Source organism: Mastigoproctus giganteus, chromosome 6, assembly GCF_048544385.1.
Source record: "Mastigoproctus giganteus isolate SK-2022 chromosome 6, ASM4854438v1, whole genome shotgun sequence".
Taxonomy (NCBI): Eukaryota; Metazoa; Arthropoda; class Arachnida; order Uropygi; family Thelyphonidae; genus Mastigoproctus; species Mastigoproctus giganteus.
Window position 1 is genome coordinate 76,266,579 of NC_143580.1, and position 13,346 is coordinate 76,279,924.

General features: G+C 35.2%; 1 protein-coding gene across 1 annotated transcript in view; it reads right to left on the reverse strand.

Moving 5' to 3' along the window:
- Positions 1-3,050: 3,050 nt before the first annotated feature.
- LOC150084418 (NPC intracellular cholesterol transporter 1-like) overlaps positions 3,051-13,346 on the reverse strand; it is a 594,638-nt gene continuing 584,342 nt past the window's right edge. The window contains exon 31 of the mRNA XM_090376055.1: positions 3,051-3,852. Coding sequence (XP_090232181.1) covers positions 3,785-3,852 — 68 coding nt within the window. The 3' untranslated portion in view covers positions 3,051-3,784. The remainder of the gene's footprint in view (positions 3,853-13,346) is intronic.

The following is a 13,346-nucleotide window of genomic DNA, read 5'->3' on the forward strand; positions in this document are numbered from 1 at the left end:
AGAGACACACAAGAGGAATGTGGATCAACAGTGTTGAGAAAAAAGCTTTAGAAGAAATTAGCAAATGGAAGGCTGATAGTCCAGGAACATCCTTTGGATGATGACCAAACTAAAATTAATTTAAAAAACTACTCAAGTCAACCATTAATCAGCTTTGCCATTTTGTTTGCACAATATGCAACTGCAAGTTAAATTAAAACATGAAAATCTCTGTACAAAATAGAACATTTTGAACTGAAAATTTATTTACTTTGAGAAAAACTGGAAATGAAGAGCTATTGTAAATAAATTATTGGGGGGCACATTTCCTGTGATTTGCACTTCTGTGACATTAGGTTGTTGGGTTATTTTCCTATTATATTAAGTATATACAGTAGATCTGAAGACAAATACTATGTTCTAGAACAGATTTATAAGCTATTATAATGTCATTGATTTAGGCAGTAACAGGTAGCAATATCTCAAACCGGCAAAAAAATAAAAAAAAGTGAGTTGTAGTCTAAACAATACATATATAAATTATGTGAGAAACATATCTTTGTGTACATAATACAGTGAAATCTCAAATTTTGGACTAATAGGAGTAGTCCAGATTATATAGGGAAATAATTTTCAAGTTAAGTTCATAAAAAGAAATTTATTCATGATCTCAAGACACAAATATGAAAAATTTCAAATCAAATACATAACTACCAACTTTAAAAAGCTCTAGCTTTTCAAAAGTCCAGACCTTGGACTTAAATTAAATTTCACTTACAGCTTGTATCAAAATACCAGTACAGTTGCTTTCAACTATTAGCTTATTTAGGATTATCTGTTAGTCATTAACTGATTTTGATTCCTTCAGAAATGTTGAATTAAATTTTTTTACAATAAAGGCTCTGCTATCTAGAGCATTCCCAAAGTGTCACAAGAAAGAGAAGATATGAACTAAGTTCTGATTTTATTCACCTGACTGAATATTTTCTCACACTCAGCACTGCTATGAGGAGTTGTTAAAATACTAAATATGACTTAGAATAATTTATTTTATTTCTAGCTTCCTTGTGTATTTGTGTTCTCCACCCAAGAATCACTGTACATCAATTCTTTTGCAATTGATGCTACAAAATAGGTATCTCTTATCTTCAGTGATACTAAGCCTGGAAACTTGTCAACAATGCATGACTGCCAATTGATGAAATTTTCTGCTACTGCACATCCTTTGTAAAAACATCATGCACTAATGAACAATAAAATGAGAGGAAAAGAAAGTGCACCTAGTAGCAGAATCATCCATCTAGTTTGGTACTCCACTTCCAAAGCAAATGGAAGATTTAAAAAGTCTTTATGTTAGATATGTCGAAGATGTCATGTTTAATTTTCTGTGAATAATGATCTCTGTACATGGATATGAGGTATATTTAGTTTTTAAAAGAAACAAGAAAATTGCTTAATTCAGACCAAAAGAGGAACATGAATAGAAATTTAATGTGAGTGAGGATAGCTTGCCTAGAATTATCAGCCTATTTTCACCAGAGTTTCCTGGATTTAATTAATTTGCCCATGAGTTAGTGCCACTCACTAGTAATTGTTTGCTATTTTTAATTTGGTAACTTTAAAAAGTGCCCAATGGCTTTTCTCACTTTTTTTTAAACATTATCCAGAGGCATGTGCTTCAACATCTGTTTTTTCTTTTAGCAGTTCTTTATAGATAGTAGTAAATATCTACCAGATATTCAACCATGCAGCTCCACTTTTTTTCAGCACACAAGGACAGCCTATTACCATCAAGTGCTCAACTCCACCTGTGTACCCTTCCCTATTTTCACTTTTATATACTTTGAATTACAAGAAATCAATTTTTTGTTTGCCATTTAACTAACACCAGTGAGAGCTGTCTAATGTTGCTGGTTTAGAAGAAACTAAACATGGGAAGCTGTGTTTCAGTTTGGGGGATGCATGACCTTAGAATTTAAAAAATACAATAAAAACAATTTATTATTAGTTACAGTAAATCATAACAGCTTTTTTGTTGAATTTAAAACTAATTTTTTATGATTAAATAAAAAAAAAATTCTCACAGATGCAAAACAATTTTTTAAAAGAATCCCTAGTGTTATCCTATACAGAGTCACCTTCTAGTGCTGGCACTGAGAGGAAGCTGCTTTCAATTTTGAAAGTTCACCACAAAATATATAGCCTGGAATCACTTTGAATTTTGACATCTATAGCAATAAAAAATGGCTCATTTGGACATCACAGCTTGAAAAGGTCAACCAGCACAATATGTTAACTTAAATTTTAATATTAGTTATACCAGATTTTAAAGAAAACAAATAGTCTGCCCATGTGAGAAATCAGTTAAGGATACAAAGGGATATTCTTATCAAGAAAGACTTGAGTTGTGTGTACTGCACTGTCAGATTTTCCTTGCATCATTTTGACAAAGAATTTGTAAGAGTATCAAGGTAATTTTTCCTTTTTTTTTTTTTATACTGTTTACATTTGCTAGCTAACCCCCAAATTAATATCCTTTTTGCCACCCTTCATCTTAGAATCAATAATAACAATTTTCCATGTTTATTATCATGCTCTCCAGTTGAAATAGCATGTTTTAATACTGGTTGCTGTCTTTTCTCCTCTTGTTCTGCCTATTATCAGAATTATCAAAAAAAAAATTTCCTTTGATATAAACGTTTACAGCTGAGTATGACTCTTTAATCCAAAGGTTTTATAAGTACAGTGGTATTAAGGAATAAGAAAAGGCACTTTATCAGATTTCAGTGGTAGAATATCCCGATGAATTGTCTAATAATAACTATGCCTTAATATTTTTACTTCTTTAATTTTGCTATTTAAGAAAGATCAGAGCATAAAATAAGATGGCAGTCCAGTCTGAATTAAGTGAGAGTTTACTTATGTTAAAAGAAATATTATTTACTCAAATGCAATAATTTAATTTCAAGGGCATTTTGAAACAAATCACTTAATACTTTAGGTTTACTAATTAATGAATATATATCAACAATAATAAGTTTACATTTAAAACTAATACTCCATCGGTGGTATTAATCTTTATAAAGAGGAATCAATTAGAATGTTCAGTTTTCAGGTCCATCGACTTATATACAACAACAGAAAACTTAATTACATGAATATGGAGTATAACCAAAAAAGTTTACATTATGTTTTATCACTATTGAGGCAAACATATGCTTGGGGCTGTATCAGTGTATAAAAAGGAACTTCAATCATGGCAGTCACAACTGTTTTAAATTATCTGTTCAGATACAGTTAACACCATTAGTAATCCCCAGTTAAATTTAGCTGCTTCTGTTGTATATTGCCCCCCTGAGTGGACTGGTAACATTTTGGCATCTTACTGCTTAACTGAAGATAAATTATTATGCTCTCCCTAAAATTTCTTGATTTATTTTATTAAGTTACAAATATATTTTGTTGTTCACAATGTTTTATTATTAAGAGCAATAAAATAAAATACCTGATTTTGGTGATCTGCCAGTAATCAAAAGGGGAGGTAACACTAGTGTATATTCTTACCCGAACACAGTAGAATAGTTGATATATGTCGACTTTTTTCATGTTTATTAATAAAGCATACTCCACATTCATATAATTCAGCTTGCAGACATCATATCATAGTGGGAACTATATCACCAGGATGTATTGATAGTTATGCAGGTTCTACATTACTAAACTGAAGCAATAATAAAATTCACTATTATGTCTTCAAATGCACTTGTGTAGATATTGCTTAGCTCTCTACATATTGAGATATTTGTCAATTAAGTGGCTCCATCTCTTCTAGATGTTGCTGATGTACCATTACTTTTTTCTTTCTAGAGGGTCCTAAAAAACACACAAATTCAGCATAAGTTAATGGCATTTATAAAAGTTTTTATTAACACATCAATAAGTGAACAAAGCAAAAGAATGCAATGTTTTTAGTAATGGCTATATGCAAGGTGTAATCAAAAAATTTTGGGGACTGATTAAGCATATTTGAATGTATCCCTAACACATATAAACTTTTATTTAAGCCTTAGCCACTTTAATAATATACTTCATGATGGAATCATAAGGAACTTATGGAATATGAGAGAAGTGAAATCAGGTTATGTTAATACAGCTCATATAATTTCTGCTGAGGCTAATTACAAGGAGCAATCCACATAACATTTTTATTAGAAGAAAAGAATATTAAGAGTTTTGAAGCATTCAATTATCCCATCAAACAAAACAGGTAATTATTAATTTGTTTTCCACACTGAAAAGTCAATAAATACAACTGAAAACTAACTACGGTGATGTTAAATGATCAAGGCCACAAAAAAAAAAAAAAATTCCACTGTAATTCATGTTTAACCAATCAATCACATTACAAGTACACTTAAGTGTAAATCAGTTACACCTATATATCTAATAGTGACTTTACTTTCAATCATGAAGTGTAGTACTTATGCTCACAACAGGGGGTGACATTGTTATCTATGGGTCATCCTAACTTGTCAACAACTTTAAAAAAAAAAAAACATGCTATCACCAAAAAGTGAGCGCCTCCGTAACCAGGTGGGAAAGAGCAGCAGTGCGTAGCACACGCTTCTTGATTAGACTGGGGTTCGAGCCCATCACCACCAAATACTGAGGATGCGGAAAGGTCAGGGAATGACCACCACATATTCCCGGAGCAATATGGTCTTAGTTGCTAATGCTCCAAATAACAAACAAACAACCACCAAAAGGTGAGGGACTGCTGGGGGGGGGGGCAGCTGTTTCATCGTCAGATGATGGGTGGTCTTGATTAGCAAATGTATGGAAGAAAAATATCCACTTCTGCATACCTTTAATGTGGTCATTAAAGGTATGCAGAAGTGGACCACACTGGGTTATATCTGTAACAGCTCAGTTGTAAAAGGCTAGGGATATATTTTGAAATCATTTGAAAATGGTATGAATCTGGAAGTTATCCGCAACTTAGGTCAATCCGTGGAATTTTTAAATTGTGACCCCAAACAAAAGGTATTGTAAATTGTAGTTACTATATGTGCGTGAAAAGTTGAGATTACAGAAGATACTTGTTGCATTCAACTAGTAATTTTTAGGAGACAGATGGAGGAATAAATTGGTTTGGAGTAGAACTGTGAATTGATGGTTAACTAGTTAATATTTATGCTTAGACTAGTTTTGGAAGACAATGACACTAATTTAGAGAACAGTGTCTATGGAAATACCTGTAGAAAAGACATATAACATAAACTAATTGTATCTAATAGATAGTGGAATCATTAATGAACCTAACTGTCTTCTTTTGGCAGTCTAATTAAAGTTTCTGAGGTACTTAATAGTGGGGTGAATATATCATTCATACAGAGCCAGCACTGTTGAGAGTGAAAACTTACCTTTTTTGATGCAGCGAATGCAATATTTGTGATATGCTCATGTTAAGAAAGATAAGAAATCTTATCTATAAATAAGAATACAGTGGTACCTTGGTTTGCGAGCATAATTCGTTCCGGAAACGTGCTCGTAATCCAAAGCACTTGTATATCAAAGCGAATTTCCCCATAAGAAATAATGGAAACCCAGATGATTTGTTCCAAAACTCAAAAATATTCATATACTGTAAAAATTATTAATACAAAATACATACCTTTTTATATTTTTAATATACATAAAGCAATCGAATTTATTAATTATTGGGTAGGACGACTTTCATTGTCTCTAACGGAATCACTGCTATCTGTTGACTTTTTCTTTTTGCACGACTTTAACAAGGAATCATTCCAATGACACTTGATTTTGCCTCCTTTTAAGGATTTCATGGAAATCAGATTCATCGCTCACACTATTACAAAATGAGGAGGCACGTTTGATACACATAAACAAAGCTGCACGTGTGTAGCAACTGAATAAATAACACCGTAAAGGCAGAGATACACTTAACACCTCACATTTTACTAAAGCACATTTCCAGGGGTTACTACCATAAAACAATAAAAACAATTTCCAGTTGCGTTTCTGCTAGTGGAATCTGTTATAAACTGGTAGTAAACTCGATCTAATTGTATTTGCGATTATACTAGCTGGAATTGTTGGTTTTTACGTTATTATGGTAAAATGTGTTTCCCCTTCACTGATATAAAAAACCATAAATACATTTTCAAAATCTTCTCTTCATTCCTATCGGGTTGCGTTCAACTGCCATTTCTTGTAAACACAAAGGCGAATCGTGCATAAGCGAATTTGGTTCGATTTATATAAGATATCGTTCCCGTATTTATAAATCGTGTATGATCGAATTCGTGTAGTGTAAACACGTGTTATACGAGGACTGACTGTACTCATATTGCAAGACCTCGCTCATTTATCAAGTTAAAATTTTTGCTCGTTTTGCAAAACACTCGCATACCAAGTTACTCGTAATCCAAGGTACCACTGTATAGCTGAAGATGAACATAGAAGCAACAGCTTCTTTTTAGTGAGAAATAATGAGTGGGTTTTAGAAGTATTGAAGTTAAAAGAAGTTTTTTCCTTCCCATTATGGATGTTTGATAAGTTGTACTCATTTGTCAAATTGAAAGCGAACAATCATCAGCAAAACTGAAGAATATGATTTCAAGTTTACAGACCTGTTATTTTGACTTCTGTTCCAGGGAAAATAATGGAGTCACTGGTTAAGGAAGCAATGCAGGATCATCTAGACAAGACTGCAGTTATAGTTCAGACACAGCATGGGTTTGTTAAGGGGAAGTCTTGTCTGACCAATTTGATTGGATACTATGCTGTGGTGACAAAGAAATTGGATGCAAAGAATAATTTTGATACCATATACTTGGATTTTAGGAAAGCTTCTGACCATCTTCAGACGAGATAGGAGAATAGAGTCGCCAGCTCGTGGAGGAGTGGCAATTCTTGTTAGAAACAACGTTCCATCGAAACATATTGCTCTTCAGAATCCTTTTGAAGCAGTGGCAGTGCATATTGTAATTGGCATCACTCTTACAATAGCGTCAATATATATCCCTCCTAATTTCTTATTCTCTTCAGACGACCTAGAAAATCTAATAGACCAGCTACCATCTCCGTTCTGCTTGCTCAGAGACTTCAATGCACATCATTCGTTGTGGGGATCTCCAACAATTGACAAGAGAGGTAAGCTAATAGAATCCTTTCTTGATTCTTATTAACTCACCATTTTAAATACTGGCGAGCCAACCTACATTCATTTTTCAACTGGATCCATGAGTTCAATAGATCTCTCGATCTGTTCTCCCTCCATATATACTATTATGGAGTGGTCTGTTCTTGAAAATCCACTGAACAGTGATCACCTGCCAATTCTCTGCAAACTCCCCTTCACTACGTCGCTCCATTTGGAAATTCTGTAGGGCACACTGGAGTGAATATGCCTCTCATGTTCAGATAGATGATAAAATAATACAATCTCAGACCATGGAAAATGTCACAGAACACATTACTAGCTGCTACCATTGCAATACCAAAATCTTTACCAGGGAAACGGAAACACAGTAACTATTGGTGGAACCAAGATTGTACGCATGCGAAACAGGGAAAAAACAGATCTTGGAATTTATTTCGTAAATTCTCCACAACTAGTAACCTAATTAACTTCAAAAGACTGAAAGCCAAGTTCCGTAAAATAAGAAGAAATGCAAAGAAAGAAGCCTGGATTAGCTTTTCCTCCAGTGCGTAGCACACGCTTCTTGATTAGACAGGGGTTCCAGCCCGTCACCACCAAATACGAAGGATGCGGAAAGGTCAGGGAATGACCACCGTATATCCCGGAGCAATATGGCCTTAGTTGCTAATGCTCCTAAAAACCAAATAACAAACAAACAACAAAACAAACAGCTTTTCCTCAAGTATAAATAAGGACACAGATAGTAGAATCATTTGGAGGGAAATTCAAACACTCAATGGCAAATATGTTCAGTCCCCAACTACAATACTAAATTTGGAAGGGAAAGAGTTGTCATCACCGGGAGAAATAGCAAATGCCTTAGCGGAATCATTTGCCAGTGTATCAGCAATATCCACCTTTAACCCAACCTTTCAACGAATTAAAGAATCTGCAGATAAGCATAAGATTAATTTCTCTATGGCAGTTTCACGTCCATACAACCAGCCATTCACATTAACAGAATTTCTAGGGGCACTCAATAAAACACCCAGTAGTGCTGCTGGGCCAGATGGGGTCTATTATATAATCTTGACAACAGAACAAAAAGAACATTGTTAAAATATTACAACCATATTTTCTTAGAAAATACCTACCCACTCTCCTGGCGTCACTCAATTGTTCTAGCCTTCCCGAAGCCAGGAAAGGATCGTACCTTTCCGCATAACTCCAGGCCAATTTCACTGACTAGTTGTCTAGGAAAAGTCCTGGAAAAAATGGTTCACAGGCGGCTAACATGGTTCCTGGAAACAAACAACTTACTAAACAGCAGCCAGTATGGATTTCGAAAGAACCGGTCCACGCTAGATGTGATGATAAAAGCAGAGGCAAACATCCGAAATGCCTTCATAAGGAGAGAACATCTAGTAATGATTAATCTCAATATTGAGAAAGCCTTTGCTACCACCTAGCGATATGGTGTACTAAAAGATCTCCATTCTTTCGGCTTGAGAGGTCAGTTACCTCAATTTATACAAAACTTTCTATGCAACAGAACGTTTCAGGTAAGGATTATGAACAATTTATCCAAATCATTTGAACAAGAGGAGGGTGTACCGCAGGGTTCCATTCTAAGTCCAACTTTATTTGCAGTAAGAATTACAAATATGACACGGGAAGTATCAAATACAGTAGAATCGTACATGTTTGCTGATGACCTCATTATCTCCAAACTATGAACACCATTGAAAGACAACTTCAAATTTCCATAGCTAAAATAGAACCATGGACAATGCGGAATGATTATTCTTTAGCAGAAAAAAAATCCACTGCAATTCACTTTTGTAAAAAACGAAAACTCCACCCGGATCCAGAAATATTTTTAAAAAACAGCCTGATACCTGTCACTAACAATTTTCGTCTGTTGGGGTTACATTTAGATAATAAACTTAATTTTGCTTCCCATATATCTTACCTTCGAACTACGTGTCTTAAAAAACTGAACATCCTAAGAGCCGTTTCCGCTATGTCCTGGGGTGCTGACAGAAGCTCTCTTCTTCATCTCTATAGAGCTTTAATAAGATCACACTTAGATTATGGATCACCTGTCTATGACTCTGCTAGGAACAGTTCCCTATTACGTCTGAACACCATAGTGCCCTTAGGATAGCTGTGGGAGCCTTCAGAACATCTCTGATCCACAGCCTGTATATTGAGACAAATGAACCTCCGCTGCACCTAAACAGAAAATCCTTATTATGTAACTATGCACTAAATATTAAGAGTATTCCATCACATCCTAGCTGGCAGCACTTGTTCAACCCTAAATACACCATGCTATATCAAAATAAACCTAATGAGAATTGCCCCGCAGGGCTTCGACTGCAAGAGCTCATGATCAGTTGGAACATTAATTTTCAGAATGTTTTCCAAGACCTTGGTACTCCTGAACCTCACTGGACTGAATTCGTACCTCTCTGTGACAATTTCTTTTTAAGATGGGGGAAGACATCCCTGGCTAATACAAATTTTCAACAGCTCCATAAATTGCATTCCTTGGAAAACTCAGGAAAAGTACATATCTATACCGATGGCTCCAAAACAGATACAGCTGTAAGTGCTGCAGCAGTTTCTTACACCTTCTCAGTAGCTGTGTCTCTTCCCACTGAATGCAGTATCTATACTGCAGAATTATTCGCAATAAAACTGGCTCTAGATAATATAAACAAGTACCATATCAAGGAATCCTTGATATATACAGACTCCTTAAGCGCAATCATTGCCATTCAATCTACTTTTTCTTCCTCTCACCCCATTCTTAAAGAGATCCGATCTAAGTTATTTCACTATCAAACAGTCAATCAGAAGGTTACCTTCTGCTGGATCCCTGGTCATGTTGGCATCTCAGGAAATGAACATGCGGATGCTGCTGCAAAACATCCCGACTCTGGATCTTCCAGACAACTAAAAGTTCCCTATACCGATCACAAACCAATAATAAACTGCTGCAGATAAAAAAAGAGCCACAACTGTGGACATCTAGTTCCAGGAGAAGAAGGCGACAAGAAGTGATTCTAGCAAGGCTCCGCATCAGCCATTCGCATCCAACTCACCTGTATTTGCTTATGGGAGAGAATCCTCCTCAGTGTTTCTTTTGTCAGTCACAGCTAACAATAAAACACATCCTCATAGAATGTCCCCAACTTTCAACAGTCAGAAAATCAAGCTTTAGCTCACTGTCCAACTTACAGGAACCCTTAACCTTATTTCATATTCTTGGCAATGAAGCAAATTTCGAGGAACTGTTTAATTATTTGAAGCACATAAATCTGTATAATAGACTGTGATCATAGTGAAAAACAAATCATGAACAGGCACAATATGGCCCAAGAAGCCCTTGTGCCAAAAAACCCAAATACAACAACAATAACAACTAATGCTAAATCAGAGGAAGAAGAGAACAAAATCTTGGGGAATTCAGCATTGACTGAGACTTTAGAAGCTGGAAAGCCACTGCATACAGCAAGCAAGCAAGCAGTCAGAAGAAAAAAATAAATGCAATTAACATGTGGAAGGCTGTTTTGCCAAGCTCTATTAAATGCTGGAGCAACATTTCCATGAAATTTGCCCAAAGTTGATAACATAACCAAAGATATCACAGGGGATTGACACTGTTAATCAACTGCAAGCCTAAACCCAAGCTTGCCATCATTAGAGAAAAACTGAATGCAGAGATATCAATCCCTTGTGTGATCTCAGGATAAATGTTACACTAAATGTAAGGGAATTATCTTCCATTAACCCACTGTCTCACACTTTCAACAAATGGAGGGCCCATGATTTGTCTTGGTCACCCAAATAAGCATGACATGCCTTATTGTAAAAACCAGTGATTCCATGGTGTAACCAAAGTTGATGAGTAATCATTGCTACTCCCAAAAAAAAAAAAAAAAAAAAAAAAAAAAAGATTGAAATTAAGATGTTAAGTAATTATTATAAAAATCAAATATGTAAAAAATGACTGCTGAAATGTACATCCTCATATTCTTTTCACCTAATGTTGTAAGAACATACTTATATTAGCATGCTTAAACTAAACATGAAATAGCCACTCAACATCAGTTTTTAAGCATATGTCATTAAATTTGGTAGGTTCATAATTAAAACAGCATGTTTGAAAACTAACACAAACTTGACTTAACTCAAATGATAAGCATAAGTGTCTAACGAGGTACTTGTCTTTTTTTCTGGTGATCTTTACTTAATGGCAAACACAATGAAATGGGTTACAATTGACCAATGATTGATCTTTTCAGTGGATAACTTTTAATGAAACTATATACGAAAATGCAAACAAGCTAATTTCAGTAAAGAATGTTCTTCTTTCTTTCTTTCCTGAAATGTTTTGTACTCATTAACACAAAGATTCTCAACCTATATTTTGATATTCATGTAACATATAGCTATGAATGGTATAAAAACCCACATAAACACGATGATCACAATATAATTCAACAGAAAAAATTCTACTTTTAACCACTGGGGTTGGAAAATAACTGTCATCATCGTCATCAGCCATTTTCAATCCACTGCAGGATGAAGGCCTCTCCAGCAACTTTCCAGTTCCTTCTGTTTTGAGTCGGTCATCCATTTACTACCCACAAACTCATGAATTTCATCTATCCATCTCCGCCTTTGTCTTCCAGGTTTTCTTCTAGCTCCTCTTGGATACCATTCTGTTATTTTCTTAGTCCATCTATCATCATGTCTTCGAGCTATGTGTCCTGCCCAAGACCATTTTAGTTCTTTAGTTTTGATAAGAATGTCCTTTACTTGAGTTTGCTGCCTAATCCATGTGTTTCTCTTCTTATCTAACAGTCTGATTCCCAATATAATTTGTTCCATTCTTCGCTGTGTAGTTCTCAGCTTCTCTTCCATTCTTTTGGTGAGTGCTCAAGTTTCACTTCCATAAGTCATTGTGGGGAGTATACATTGGTTCATTATTTTACGTTTCAGACAAACTGGGATATTGCTCTTCAGTATGTGACTATATTTCTTGAATGCTATCCATCCAAAATTTATTCTTCTCTTGGCATCTAGCCCTTTATCATTATTACAGCTAATAACTTGTCCCAGATAAGTATATGACTCCACCTTTTCAATTACTGCTCCTTCAATCATTATTTTCCTTTCTGTGGCATACTTGTTCATCATTACTTTTGTTTTAGCCACATTCATCTTTAGTCCAAAATCCTTACTAACTGTGCATAAATGATTAAGATTTTCCTCTAATTCTTTGGGATCGTGGCTTATGACCACAATGTCATCTGCAAATCATAAATGGTTTAGGTACTCTGTGTTCACACTGACTCCTTTCTGCGACCAGTCTAATCTTCTGAAAAGGGCAGAAATAAACAGCTTCGGAGATATTCTCCTTGTCGAACTCCTTTCTCGATTTTAAATTTTCTACTGTCTTTGTCTAGTCTAATAAAGGAGGTAGCACTCTCATATATTTTCTTCAAAATCATAATATATGGGGTATCTATGCCTTGTCTTTCCAGTGGCCTAAACATTGCCTTATGCTGTATGGGGTCAAATGCCTTTTCATAATCCACAAATGCCAGGCATAATGGTGTTTTATATTCATTTGCTTTCTCCATTAGCTGTGATATTACATGAAGGTGATCCATAGTTGAGAATCCTGTCCTAAAGTCAGCTTGCTCTTTTGGTTGATTCTCATCAAGTATTCTTTCTAATCTGTTAGTAATGACTCTTGTGAACAACCTGTAGATGTGGGATAACAAGCTAATTGGTCTATAATTTCCAATTTTTGATTTATCTCCTTTCTTATGCAGCAAAACTATGATTGCTTATTCCACTGCTTAGGCGTCACACCTTTTCGAATTCACTTTGTCAAGAGCCTTGCCAGTTTGTGTGTTAAGTCTCTTCCTCACAATTTTAGCAACTCTACAGTAACTTCATCTTCCCCCGGGGCTTTCTGATTCTTCATTTTCTTCAATGCACGTTCTACCTCATCAGGAAGAAATCGGGTATGTCGTATGTGTGGCTACTTTGCAATCCATCTTCCCCACTGCTGGCATCATTCCCTTGCTCCTTGTATAATTCTCTATAGTAGTCTTCTGCTATTTGAATTATGCCTTCTCTGCTGTTTATAAGTACACCATCGCTATTCTTCATTATCATT